Source organism: Hyalella azteca, unplaced genomic scaffold, assembly GCF_000764305.2.
Source record: "Hyalella azteca isolate HAZT.00-mixed unplaced genomic scaffold, Hazt_2.0.2 contig3773, whole genome shotgun sequence".
Taxonomy (NCBI): Eukaryota; Metazoa; Arthropoda; class Malacostraca; order Amphipoda; family Hyalellidae; genus Hyalella; species Hyalella azteca.
The window spans coordinates 17,939-29,848 of record NW_025934010.1 but is presented as its reverse complement, the minus strand read 5'-3'; the positions used below and the strand labels follow the sequence as shown (position 1 = coordinate 29,848).

Genomic DNA, 11,910 nt, shown 5'->3' with positions numbered 1-11,910 from the left:
GTGCAGTTAAATAGCCAGTGTGAACAGGCTGTGCTTCAGTAACCCGCCTGCAGTCGTGCGGGACGGTTCTTGTTCAGTCGTTCGCACCATGCTTGACAGAAATTTAGCTCCAGTTTCGTCTAGTCTTTCCTCCTTGCAACCTTGAAAGCCGACTCCAAGGGTCCGGGACTTTGTCGCGCTCTACTGAACATTCACACTTATTGTCACTGCAAACCTATTTCCTCCTACAGTTTTGAAGTTACAACAATGAGACATACACCGTTCGATTCGCAAAAGAAAGATCTACAAAGTGCTCTTTGTCGTTTTTCTTATTTTGTCATAGTGTGGATATTATTCTGCAAAAAAGTTGCGGGGGGTGCGACCCTTGAGCGTTACAGTTTCTGCAAAAGTTGTGCGGGGCAAAATCGAAAAATTTACAAAAAATGCCCCCACACCCACATAAATGAAAAATTGCAAAAACCAGTTGTTTGATATGGTCTTTACGCATCGAATGATATGATATGTGTCTCGATGGTGTAGCTTGAAAATCCTAGGAGGAGATAGATATCTACAGTACCTCCTTTTATGGCCGCTTCTTAAGAATTTCAAGTTTTCTTTCATTTATTTCGAAAAATTGACACGAACTAAAAAGTCTTAGATCTCTGTTTTACATACGTGTACAAAATTTCCAAGTGATACGTCTTTAAATAAACTAGTTACAAAAACACCCAGACGCTCCCCTTAAATCTAATACTGAGCGAAAAATGTAATTCCTGGCGGAATTGAATTTGAAGTAAGTTTCCACTACGAACGGCATACTTGTAATAAAACTTGTCTCGAGGAAGGGCTTAGCTCTACTGGTAAAATGTAGCGAGGATAACTGAAATATAATTTGAATTGAACATTACAATAACGTGTCAAAATCTCAAGTGTTTACTCGACCAGTAGCGTTCGAACAGCACGTACTCGTATGTTACAGTACATCAAATTGCGGGGAAGTGATAGAAGCGATCCCCTACAACATACTCGTCGACCCGCTGACGGTCAACCAATCGCACTAAAAATTCGTGCAGGTTGGGAGTGGTCTGGCCAGTCATAATTACAGACTGAGCCCTTGGCGCTGCTGCTGCTGATATTTTTAGAAGTAGCCGGAAACTTTGTAGGGGCAACTAACAAAAAAGTGGTTATACCTCAAGTTTTCTCAAGACTGCATAGATTGCCTGATGTAAAACACGAACACCGCCATGGTATATAGTGCAGCTCACCAGCTTTTTGAGAGAGATCCATGAGAATTTTTTAGCGTTGTGTCTTTGTGTGGTAGTAATTAATCACGGTACAACTGAAATGTGTAACTTGTCTTGAGGAAATTGAATCAGTATTGAATCTCACGTAACAGTAGGGGAAAAAAATAGAAAAATGTCACGACACGAAAGTGTGCCCATTTCTTTAGGCAAGAATGGGTGATATTTTTATTCATCTTCTTAAATGTGTGGATGCCATGACCTTCTCTCGTAGAGAAATTTTTGGTGGCATATAAAAGGGTGATGCTCGGAAAACTGCACATACGGCATCCAAAGCAAGAGACACTCTTGCACCATTCGCTCTATGCAGGTGACAGGCCGATGAACCTCCGGCATGAAGTGTCCACGCATTAGTAAAAGGAGCGGTCGGTCGCTCCGAGTGTTCAAGGATTTCGAATAGAAAAAGTAACGTTGTTCGCCAATCGCACGGCACTGCTATTACCTTATGCACGTTTTATTATGGAAATGTTATCATATAAACAGTAGTAGTAAACTAGTCTTGCTTGAACTCAAATCTGCAGACTACAAATTCAAGTAATAATGTTATTATGTTTACGCCATGAAAACAATGAAATCTCGGTTATTGATGAAACTATGGTAGTTTTTGCTTTATACATGTTCATATACCACTATACATAGGTATATAGTAGCATACAATGCGATAGTTAGTATACGGAAGATTTTTAAAATACTTAGACGCATTAGTTGAATGTAGAATCGATCGCATGTCTGAATTGAGATGCAATGTTGAGGAGCGTTGAGAATGCAGATATGGCAGACCGCAGGTAGATATGTACGAAGATAGAGATTTAGAGGACCAAATAAAAATCTAAGATTTCAAAAATTAAATAGAATTCTCGGACTAAATCCCTCTGAAGTCTACACAATTAAAATCGAACACGCCTCCCCAAAAACTTCGATGTACATTGGGCAGGTCTTCATTGCCTTGTCAATGTTGGCTACAGATGAGCGTGGTATCGGCAGGAATCTATTCAAAGGCGGCCATGTCAAAGACTTGCCAGCGAAGTTCGCCTGAGGTGCCAAACTTGTACTCCTGACATGCCTGAGTCAGCATCCTGTAATTTTTGCACCAAACAATTCTTTTTATGAAATTTTATTTATACTTAATGTAAAAGAATTAATATATTTATAAATACTTGTAATTATAAGTAATTATACACAAAATAATTATTTTTTTAAAGAATATGTTACTTACCCTGCCCACTTGGTGCATGCGTGCGTGGGAGGCGCGAGTCGGTAGCACTGGAATAAGCCTGTGGAGAAAAATGCGATTCCAACTTCCTTCGCTGCGCCGCTGCCCTCAGCCTTCAGGCACGCCCGGAAAGCTTCGTTGCAGTCACAGTGACTCCTGAAATGCAATACTTATTGCGATAGAGTTGTTAGAAACAATGCAATATAACCATAATGATTAAGTAGAGTCAAAACAAATAATATTGCGCCAAAATTGTTAGAAACAGAGCCGACAATATGGCGCTAAAGAATTGTCAGAACCAAAGCAGACAATATGACGCTAAAGAATTGTTATAACCAAAGCAGACAATATGGTGCTAAAGAATTGTTAGAACCAAAGCAGACAATATGGCGCTAAAGAATTGTTAGAACCAAAGCAGACAATATGGCGCTAAAGAATTGTTAGAAACAGAGAAGGCAATATGGCGCTAATGAATTGTCACAAAGAAGTCAGTACGGAGCAAAAGAGTTAATAGAAACAATACAATATAGCGCTAAGAAGTTATTAAAAACTCACCAATATAACGCTAAATATTTATTAGAAAGAAAAGAATATAGCACTACAGAGTTACTAGAAATAAAATAATGTGACGCTAAAACCTTGTTAGAAACATCCCAAAATAGCGTTAAAACAATTAAGGAATAAAACAATCGCGATCGTAGAATCGCTTGTGGCTCTTGTTTTATAGTTAAGAAAGCTCACCCGACTAGAGTATATGCGGGAAGTTTTTGGCTGGGCTCCTGCGTGCGTGCCTCTTTGTATTATAGTTAAGAAAGCTCACCAATCATGGCAATCTTTGGCGAGTTTGGACAATCATGGCGATCTTTGGTGAGAGACAATCATGGCAATCTTTGGTGACAGATAATCATGGCAATCTTTGGTGAGAGACAATCATGACAATCTTTGGTGAGAGACAATCATGGCAATCTATGGTGAGAGAGAATTTTATAACCAAAGATTGCCTCTCAAAATTTTCAAATATACGACTCAAGTTTTTCTCACCTGTCACCAAAAAGTAGACAGTCGCCACTGTGAAGGTCGAAGTGCACTAAGCGGTGCGCGGCCTCGTCTGTATAGTAGCTTCCTGGCTTGGGCAGCGCCTGCGCCCAGCGAGCGGCGAGAGCCAGCACAGTCAACTTCCGTAGCACTGATACCCAACCAAAAACTCCATGTCTGCTCTGGTAATTGAATAGAAATAAGCACTTGTTAGTTCGGACGTTTAATTCAGTAACTACTTTGAAATTCAGACACTGCTTAGTAATTCAGTAACTACTTAGTAAATCAGTGACTGCTTAGTAACTCAGTGACTGCTTAGTAATTCAGTAACTACTTAGATCTCTCGACTGCTTTTAGGTCTGCTGAAACGATAGAGCTGAACTGAGAATAGTTTTTTCTTATAAAGAAATGGTGAATTTTTTAGCTATTTTGTTTGCTTTTAACTTTCTAGTAACGATTTCTATTCCTGCATTTGTATGATTTAAATGTGTCATTGGATCATCTAAACTTTAGATGATCAAACTTTTTTGCCTACAAAGGCACTATAGCTTTATTCTAAAGCTTAAGTGCCTTTATAGACAGAAATTTCAATGATGTGCAATGTGCATACCTAGAATTAAAAAAAAAAGAACACTGAACAAAGCAGCCCTTATCACAGCAACCTTGAGTCTCTATAATTTAAATAAGTGAAATGGAGAAGTAGAAGGGTCATATTTTAAAGGCAGTTTACTTGGAATGAAACAAACTCCGTTCGTTGGGATTAACTACTCATAAAACGTACAAAAAATTATTATATGACTATAATATAACTAAAAGAAGGCAGATTGCAGCGATTATTTGTATCCACTTACAACTTCTGTAAGATGCACGGTTTTCTCTACACCAGCATGAAGGTATTGCTGCACATTGTTCTAACATTGTGCTGCTAGTCGACAAAAATCTGGAAGCATTGAACCAGGTATTAGAGTTAGACAATAAAATAACGTTGATTAAGGGGAGTTTCTACCTTAAAAATTATCTTAGCTATTTACAAACGGATTACTCTGAATCTTGATACACTTATTTAAATTAAAAAAAACTCGCATTATGTTGAAGTGAATTTTTCGAAAAAAATTATAGGAAACGTGAAATTCTAAGAAAACGGCCAGAAAATGGGTACCTACTTTAGAAATCTATTTCCTCCTAGGATTTTTAAGCTACAACATCGGGACACATCATTCGATGCGTAAAGTCTTTATCTATAAAATTGTGCAAGCGTTCTTTGAAATTCCAATTTTTGTGGAAGTTGGGGCACTTTTCAAAAGTTTTCGGAAAGTTTTTCAAAAGTATCGATTTTCGAAATGAGGGGTGGAAAGGGTTCCACCCCCCATTTTCTCAGAATAAAACCCAAACTATACCTTACCAGACCAGTGGGCAAGGAAAAAAGAGTGCATGTTTACCTTGAAGAAAAGATTTATTGCCTGCAGGAGAGCATGACAACCAAAGGTCTGATCATGCTTTAATCTACGGAAGTTTCACCTAACTTTCGGCTTCAAGTGCTTATATCTAATACTAGAATAATAATTCGGAAATGTTTGGGGTAGCGATAAATGAAGAAAAATATTTGAACTGACGTATATCGAGAAAATGCTGGAAAAGTCACACACTTTACGAATACCGGGGAGCAAAATTTCATCCTCCCTGATAACAGTTGAAATAAAAAGTTTACATAATTTTATCTTAATGTCTTCGTATTTAAATAATAGACCAAGATAGCATTCCAAATTTCAGACTTGGATCTTATTTATGAGGGGAGTTATTAAACCTAGTAATAGTTAAGAAACTCCGTAAGCGACCAACGCAGCTGAGCGCGTTGATGCAGGGCCTTAACGCTGACAAATGTAAAGTAATCCACCTTGGCAAGAACAATGAACAGCATGAGCAAGATTACAGTATGAGAAGATACGGTTGCAACGACAGAGTGACGATGTCGAAGTCGACAATTTAATAAAGCCAATAAACGACTTGGACTGATCATATGCTCTTTCGAGTTCCTAGATGCAGAAGCGATGAAGCTGTTGTTTGTTGCTGTCGTGTGCCCGAACCTACAGTTTGGAAACGCCGTGTGGTCACTGAAACTTGAAAGGGACACAAATTTGATAGAGAGTGTTCAAATACGTGCAACAAGGATATTTCCGGGCTTGAAAGGCGAGTCCCATGAGGAAAGATTAAAGATTATGAAGCTTCCAAGCCTCAGTTATCGACGTCTGCGTGGGGACCTCATTGAAGTACACAAATATACTCATGGCTTATACCATGTCCCAGAAGGATTACTAGAATTTGAAACAAGAACCAACACCAGGGGCCACGGCTATAAACTAAAAAAACAGCGTTGGAACACATCCATGCGACAAAATTTCTTCTCGCTCCGAGTCACCGACATGTGGAACAGCCTCCCTGATAGCATCGTTGAAGCTCCGAGTATGGACATCTTCAAAAACAGACTAGATAAAGCTATGCAGGAGCATATGTTCAGTCTTAAAATGCCTAGCAGCTTACGGACCAGGCAATAAGTCCAGAAGCTATCTCAATCGATCGTCAGTTATGGAAAGATCGGGTTCCAAAGGCCGGATCCCTTGTGAATCAAGTCACGAAAAATACAAGAATCGGTAACAGGCCATGGGCCTATTTCTTCAACGCCGACACTTTTTTCTATTCTATTCTATTCCTCTGTGAAGGTGAATTCTATTAGAAAATTGTCCGCTTCAATTTATTTGTTTGTTAATAGGGTTATTTGTCGATCTCGTCTAATTGCAGAGAATGAGGTTAATCATCGATTCGATCTAATAGCTTTTTATTGGTTAATTTTTACTCTGTGCGTGTTTTAAATAGGATGTTAGTGTTAGACTCTTTTAAAATTAGTAGTAAATTAGTAGGTTAGGATTATGAATATTTAAATAAAAAAAATATCACCAATATTTTCTGTTAGACACGGGCTTGTCTTATACATATTATTAATAGGATTTGTTGGATCATGTGTGATTACTCGGATTTTTTTCATCACGTATCCACATTTCAATCGCTCGTGGATTTTAACCGAAGAGTTGGCATATCAACACAAACCTAAAGACGAGATTTTGACGGATGTAAGTCCAACGTGAGGGTGTTAGATGCGTCTTGGACAATTCCAATGTCCAAGTACAACGAGTTCCCGATATATTACTAATTTGGGTTTTACTGGCATGAACAATAATGCCAGTAGAAACCAATGCCAGTTGTAATTGTGATAATTTAATGATAAAATTTAGAGATTATCTGTAAAATATTTCTTTTAAATTTATAGATCTTCTACGTTTATCTGTCTCTAGGCAGATTATCTGAGGTCTGGCGATTGTTCAAGATTGCTACTCGCTTTCCAAATAGCCTCCAAGACTTTCCGCCTGCACTTGGGATTAAAAATTCCGTTAATGCGAAACCCTTTCAAACGAAATTGTTTTCGCCAGGTGGAAGGAGGGGAAGATGTAAACGAATCCTTAACTTCCTCTAAAAGTTGGGTTCATGACCAGAGTCAGTTCCACCAAATGCTAGTAACTTTCGAGCCTAGCATTGATTTCTTCGCAGTTTTGAGCCGATTATGTAGTTCTTACGGTTAAATGACTTGATAATTACGCAGACGAAACAAAGTTCTCAATGTTTCATAACTTTGAAAAATTAGGCTCTTAACCGCACCGATGGCATCATGTCCGGTTGAAAACAATAAGTTACCACTTTCTCTTCAGATTGATTCAATTAAGTTTGGACTGAAATCGGGCGACTGTAGAATAAATAGTCCTCAATGTCCATAGACACGAACACCGAGCTTCTTGTTGGCTGCCATTGAATTACCAAGAAATCAGAGAATTAATAATATAAAATAATTGCTAAATAAACCCGAGTCATGTCTGCATTATTCTTTCTTCCTCAATTTCTATTTAAACATAAGATTATCACGCCATTTAATGTTGAACATGAAGGCTGGTCAACAATATCAGAAACAGGTTAGCGTTTTGTAACAATATGTTGAATGTAGTAAAAAGTTGAATATAATCGAAGGGTTTCGGAATTTTATGCTGCCGCAGCCTAGAGTCGCGTGTCTGTCTGAGATTTTTTTCTGCTGGTCTTTGAGGTGCATGTTTTTGTGAAGATTCTTGCCTCGCTGATGGCAAGGTTAAATAAAATTGCATATATAGTTATCTTTATGTCTCGACAGCGCACATTTCGATGTTATTTGTTGATATATTTTTTTCTATTCAGAATTTTCATAATTTTTGAATCATAAAACCGAAATGTCAGAATTTTACCAGAAGGGATTACTCGGGATAAAAAAACTTTTTTTATGAAGAAGTTCATGTAATTTTTTATTGAAGTCTTGTTCAAATCCTTCCAAATCCCCAATTCTCGAGGAGTTGGAAGCTGTGCAGTGAGCGCAAAAACTCCAGAAGCTGCTTTAGATTTAGACAAGTAGGAACCTTTAGGGAGCGGACGGAGATATTTGTTAAATTGTGCGAATTCTATTTTCTTCTTGAGTATGGGGAAAAACATTGAATTATGTGCCTAGAAAATAGATTGGTGATATATGAGGTAAGAATTTATTCATGAACATTAATATAACACTAGTAAATTTAAAAAGACTGTCACGAATTTGTATCGAAGTAATTTTGATTTTAGTCTGAAACGTTGGTAGTCCGTTCTAGTTATTTTACGGTAATTCCGTACAACGAAATGTACATGGTTTTGAGGCAGCGAGTTTTTTAAAATTGTTGCATTAAAAAATTAGTCATGAACTTACAAGGTAACAAAGGTTTTAAAAATATATTTACCGTGTTCCTCCTCGTTAGTTTCTTAAGCCATTCAAAATTTATTTGTCATAAACCTGCTATTTAGAATCTTTTTAAAAATTGATTTATTTGGTAACCCAACGGGGCAAAAATCGAATTTCAATCCCACTGCACTGACGATGCCAAATGAAAGGAAATTGCCACCTCAAACTAAAATGTAAAAGAAAGTGCAATCCCATATGCAGACTAAAATTCGCCGCCAGCAGAAAATAACGTTAACTCTTTAGTTACGCTAAGAAAATTTACGTTTCCAAATAACGCAGTTGCGCAAGTATACCTCTTGTAGGGCAATATATCTAGGAAGGAGATTGATACTAACAGTGAGCTCGGTGCAAGTTTTTTAGCAGGACCTTCATGTCTGATTGAAACGAGTCACTCGGTAGTCTTAATGTACCAGCATCCCTCTATCTCTGAATTGTCGTTTTGGATTGAGTGAATGATAATTTTTCCCCTCGGTAAAGAAATGTGTAGAATTACCCTACATGAGGTTCCTGAGAAGCATAATACGCCTATTCTACTAGCGAAGGCCTCTTTGTGAGTGAGCTAGGGTGTTTGCAGGATGGAAAAATTCATATAACTGAAAATTCGAACCAGATTCGAATTTAAAGATAGTTTGCAGAGTTTTCACGGAGCAAGCAGTTAGGGTAATTTTAAGTTAAAATGAGTCATTCCAGGAAAATTTATGGCATGCGTACTTTGCTTCACGAGAGCTTCTTACCCATGGTAAAATTTCTAGCGGGCTTACGGGTGCTACGCAACTAATGTGTTGCAATGCCATGAAGATTTTCATTGATACTTGAAATAAATTCAAAGTTGGTTACTTGTTGATGAAAAACTTGAATACGAGTGATAAAGCCCGCAATTAATTAAACTCTTCGACAGATTTAAAACGTCTTGAATACCAGTCATTGGTCAGATGAAGGACATCGAGCTTCCTTATGCCCGATGTTTCCACAAAAAAGCCAAAAGAGTTTAAAGTACCCTTGACCTACGAATAAAAAAATGCCATTAAACTGGCATGCCCTATATACCATCTAACTGAGACAAAAATTAGCGCCTGGAAGTATAATCTGCAGAAACGTTACAGTCGCACTGCCGTGTAGCTGCGATATAATTATAATTTAACTCAAATGCACCACTAGTGTACTTTCCGGACGCTTGACAACTTTGAAGTGTTAACCATCGAGGCAACATTTAAGCACACAAAATTACTGCTGCATTTATCACGGTCTAATCACTTTGAATAAAACCTTTTTATTTTCTCTGTAATATCTCTGCAAATATGATGGTGTATAGTAACGACGAATGCATCTGAAAGGTGTGCAAATCCGAGTTATGTGCGTGCTGAGTACGACATGGACTCTTCATAATATATTTCTGAAAACGTCTAAAAAACATTTTCTTTTGCTGACACAAAAAGAGTGGATTTTCCCTTATTAAAATAACCCGACTTCAGGCCTTCCTCCGTTTTGTGCGCGATGAGGTAACGAGTGTTCTTAAAACATCTTATTCTTGTATACATAAAGTAAATCTTCAACTGCGCATCTACTTGGTGATGAATTTTAACTTGTATGTTATTTGCTATTCTTTTGCATGTTAAACTTTACAAGTTTCTTTTAACAATTGCAAACGGAATTTACTTTTCCAGAAAATGTTTTCCTAGTGTCCGTGCTGCGCCACTCCTAATACGTTCAAGTAAATAAAGTATTACAAGTGATTCAAGTAAATGAAATTTTAGTTTCATTTCATTCAACGGTTACACTTTCAAATTAAGTAATAATAAGATAGTACTGGCATGTAAGAAGATTGATGATCGAATTATATTCGGTCAATGAATGATCCCAGTTCAATTAAAACATAATGTGAAAACATTCATGCCTGTAAATTATTCAACTATTCAAAGCATATATTTTCCATACATATGGGCAGAACAAGGACTTATCAGAAATTTAGCGAAGAGATTACATGCGCTTAAATACTGATTAAGAAAAAATTATTTAGAGGAGAAGCAAGGGAAATACATAGTGTCTTTTATCCTTTCGTAATTCTCAGAATAAAGTTTGGATGAGGGAGCAACTTTCCTGAGGCAAGGGAATTCAGTTGCCCTCAAGCAGTTACGCTAAGTACCTGTTTCTATTACATTAATAATGAAACAAAAATCGACGAGTCTTAGTTATTATCTTGATGGGATGTGTTACGTGTAGCTCCCAGTGTCTCACCTTGAAGCAGACGAGATGACGAACAAGGAATATTTTATAGTTGTTCTTTACACGCAGTTGCCCTCCGGAGCTTCTGGCATCCGCACGCTCTCTCTGATGAGGCTAACAAAACACTGAGCATATCCTTCCCTCGGAATCTGAGTTTCTCAGTCCCATGAAGAGAATTCTTCAGAGGTCACTATACTGCAGTATTCTCCTGGGAACTCGTTACACTGCAGAATTTTCCCGGGGAAGCTCGTTGCATTGCTGGATTCCTTTCGTTATACAATGAATTTTGGCACTTTTTCTCGAATATATGTACTACAAACCTGCATCGGGAACTTTTTGTACTTAAAGCATCAACGTATCAGTTTTCCAGTTTGCCGATTAAATACGTGGAACAAAAGTTTGCGGACATCCTCATATTTATTGTCCTGACGATGATTGATAAATAATTCACCCCATAATTAGACTGTTCTTGCGCAAGATATGATAAGACGAGAGAAGTCATTTATAATTAGCTCTATATTGTTGTAAGTTAATAAAAAAAGCTGATTTCTGCATACAGTGCTAGATAAAATACTCTATTAAACAAAAAGCCTAAGGTTGAATAGAATCACTGGAGAACGACAGATTGGCCACGATTTTCAAGTGTCTAAACGCACTAGCTACTATGCCTGTGTGGGTGAAAAAAATATCACTGATAATGGCCCTTAAGCCTGCATGGCATTGCAGCGATACCTGAATTACTAGTTTAAATCGTCTCCTGTCGTCCGATTTGATAGAAGAAAAAATATTTTTGTGCTACTCAAAACACGCAATGCCTCTTTTTTCTTTATATTTTTTCTACTTCGACTAATGGTATTCCCTGCACGAACAGGACGAATGAATCTAAATGTCCTCCGAGTATTCTTCGATGTATGACTGAAAAGACAGAGGATTTAGGAATGAGTTAACACACAAGAACATAATAAAATTTCAATTTTATAAAAGAAAACATTCTCGTTATGAATGGTCTTTTCTAATTGCCCCGGTTATTGGGTATTTTTTGTAACTCAAGTGATTATATTTGTGTGAATCATAATTTATTTAATATACATATTGAAAAATTGAACGAATCCAGATGACGTGAACAATTGATGACGTAGATCGATAAACCCTCTACGTGCAGATTTAATTTTATGGTGCCTATATATATATAGTAGGTATTATCCACACTAATCTTTTTCTGCGGCCACCAGGCTGCTACTAATTTTGAATGAATTTAGATCGACCAATTAGCAGTCAGAATTTAAATCGGGATGGACCCAATAAAAGAAGTGGTGATC

The 11,910-nt window shown here is 37.4% G+C and overlaps 1 protein-coding gene across 1 annotated transcript; it reads right to left on the bottom strand.

Annotated features, from left to right (window-relative positions):
- Nucleotides 1–512: 512 nt before the first annotated feature.
- LOC108672355 lies at nt 513–10,917 on the bottom strand. The gene is made up of 5 exons (XM_047879761.1): nt 10,912–10,917; nt 10,604–10,705; nt 3,535–3,710; nt 2,497–2,649; nt 513–2,356 (listed from the first exon to the last, which is right to left on the bottom strand). The coding sequence occupies exons 1-5, from the start codon at nt 10,915–10,917 to the stop codon at nt 2,269–2,271; spliced, it is 525 nt and encodes a 174-aa protein (XP_047735717.1). The 3' UTR covers nt 513–2,268.
- Nucleotides 10,918–11,910: the final 993 nt, after the last annotated feature.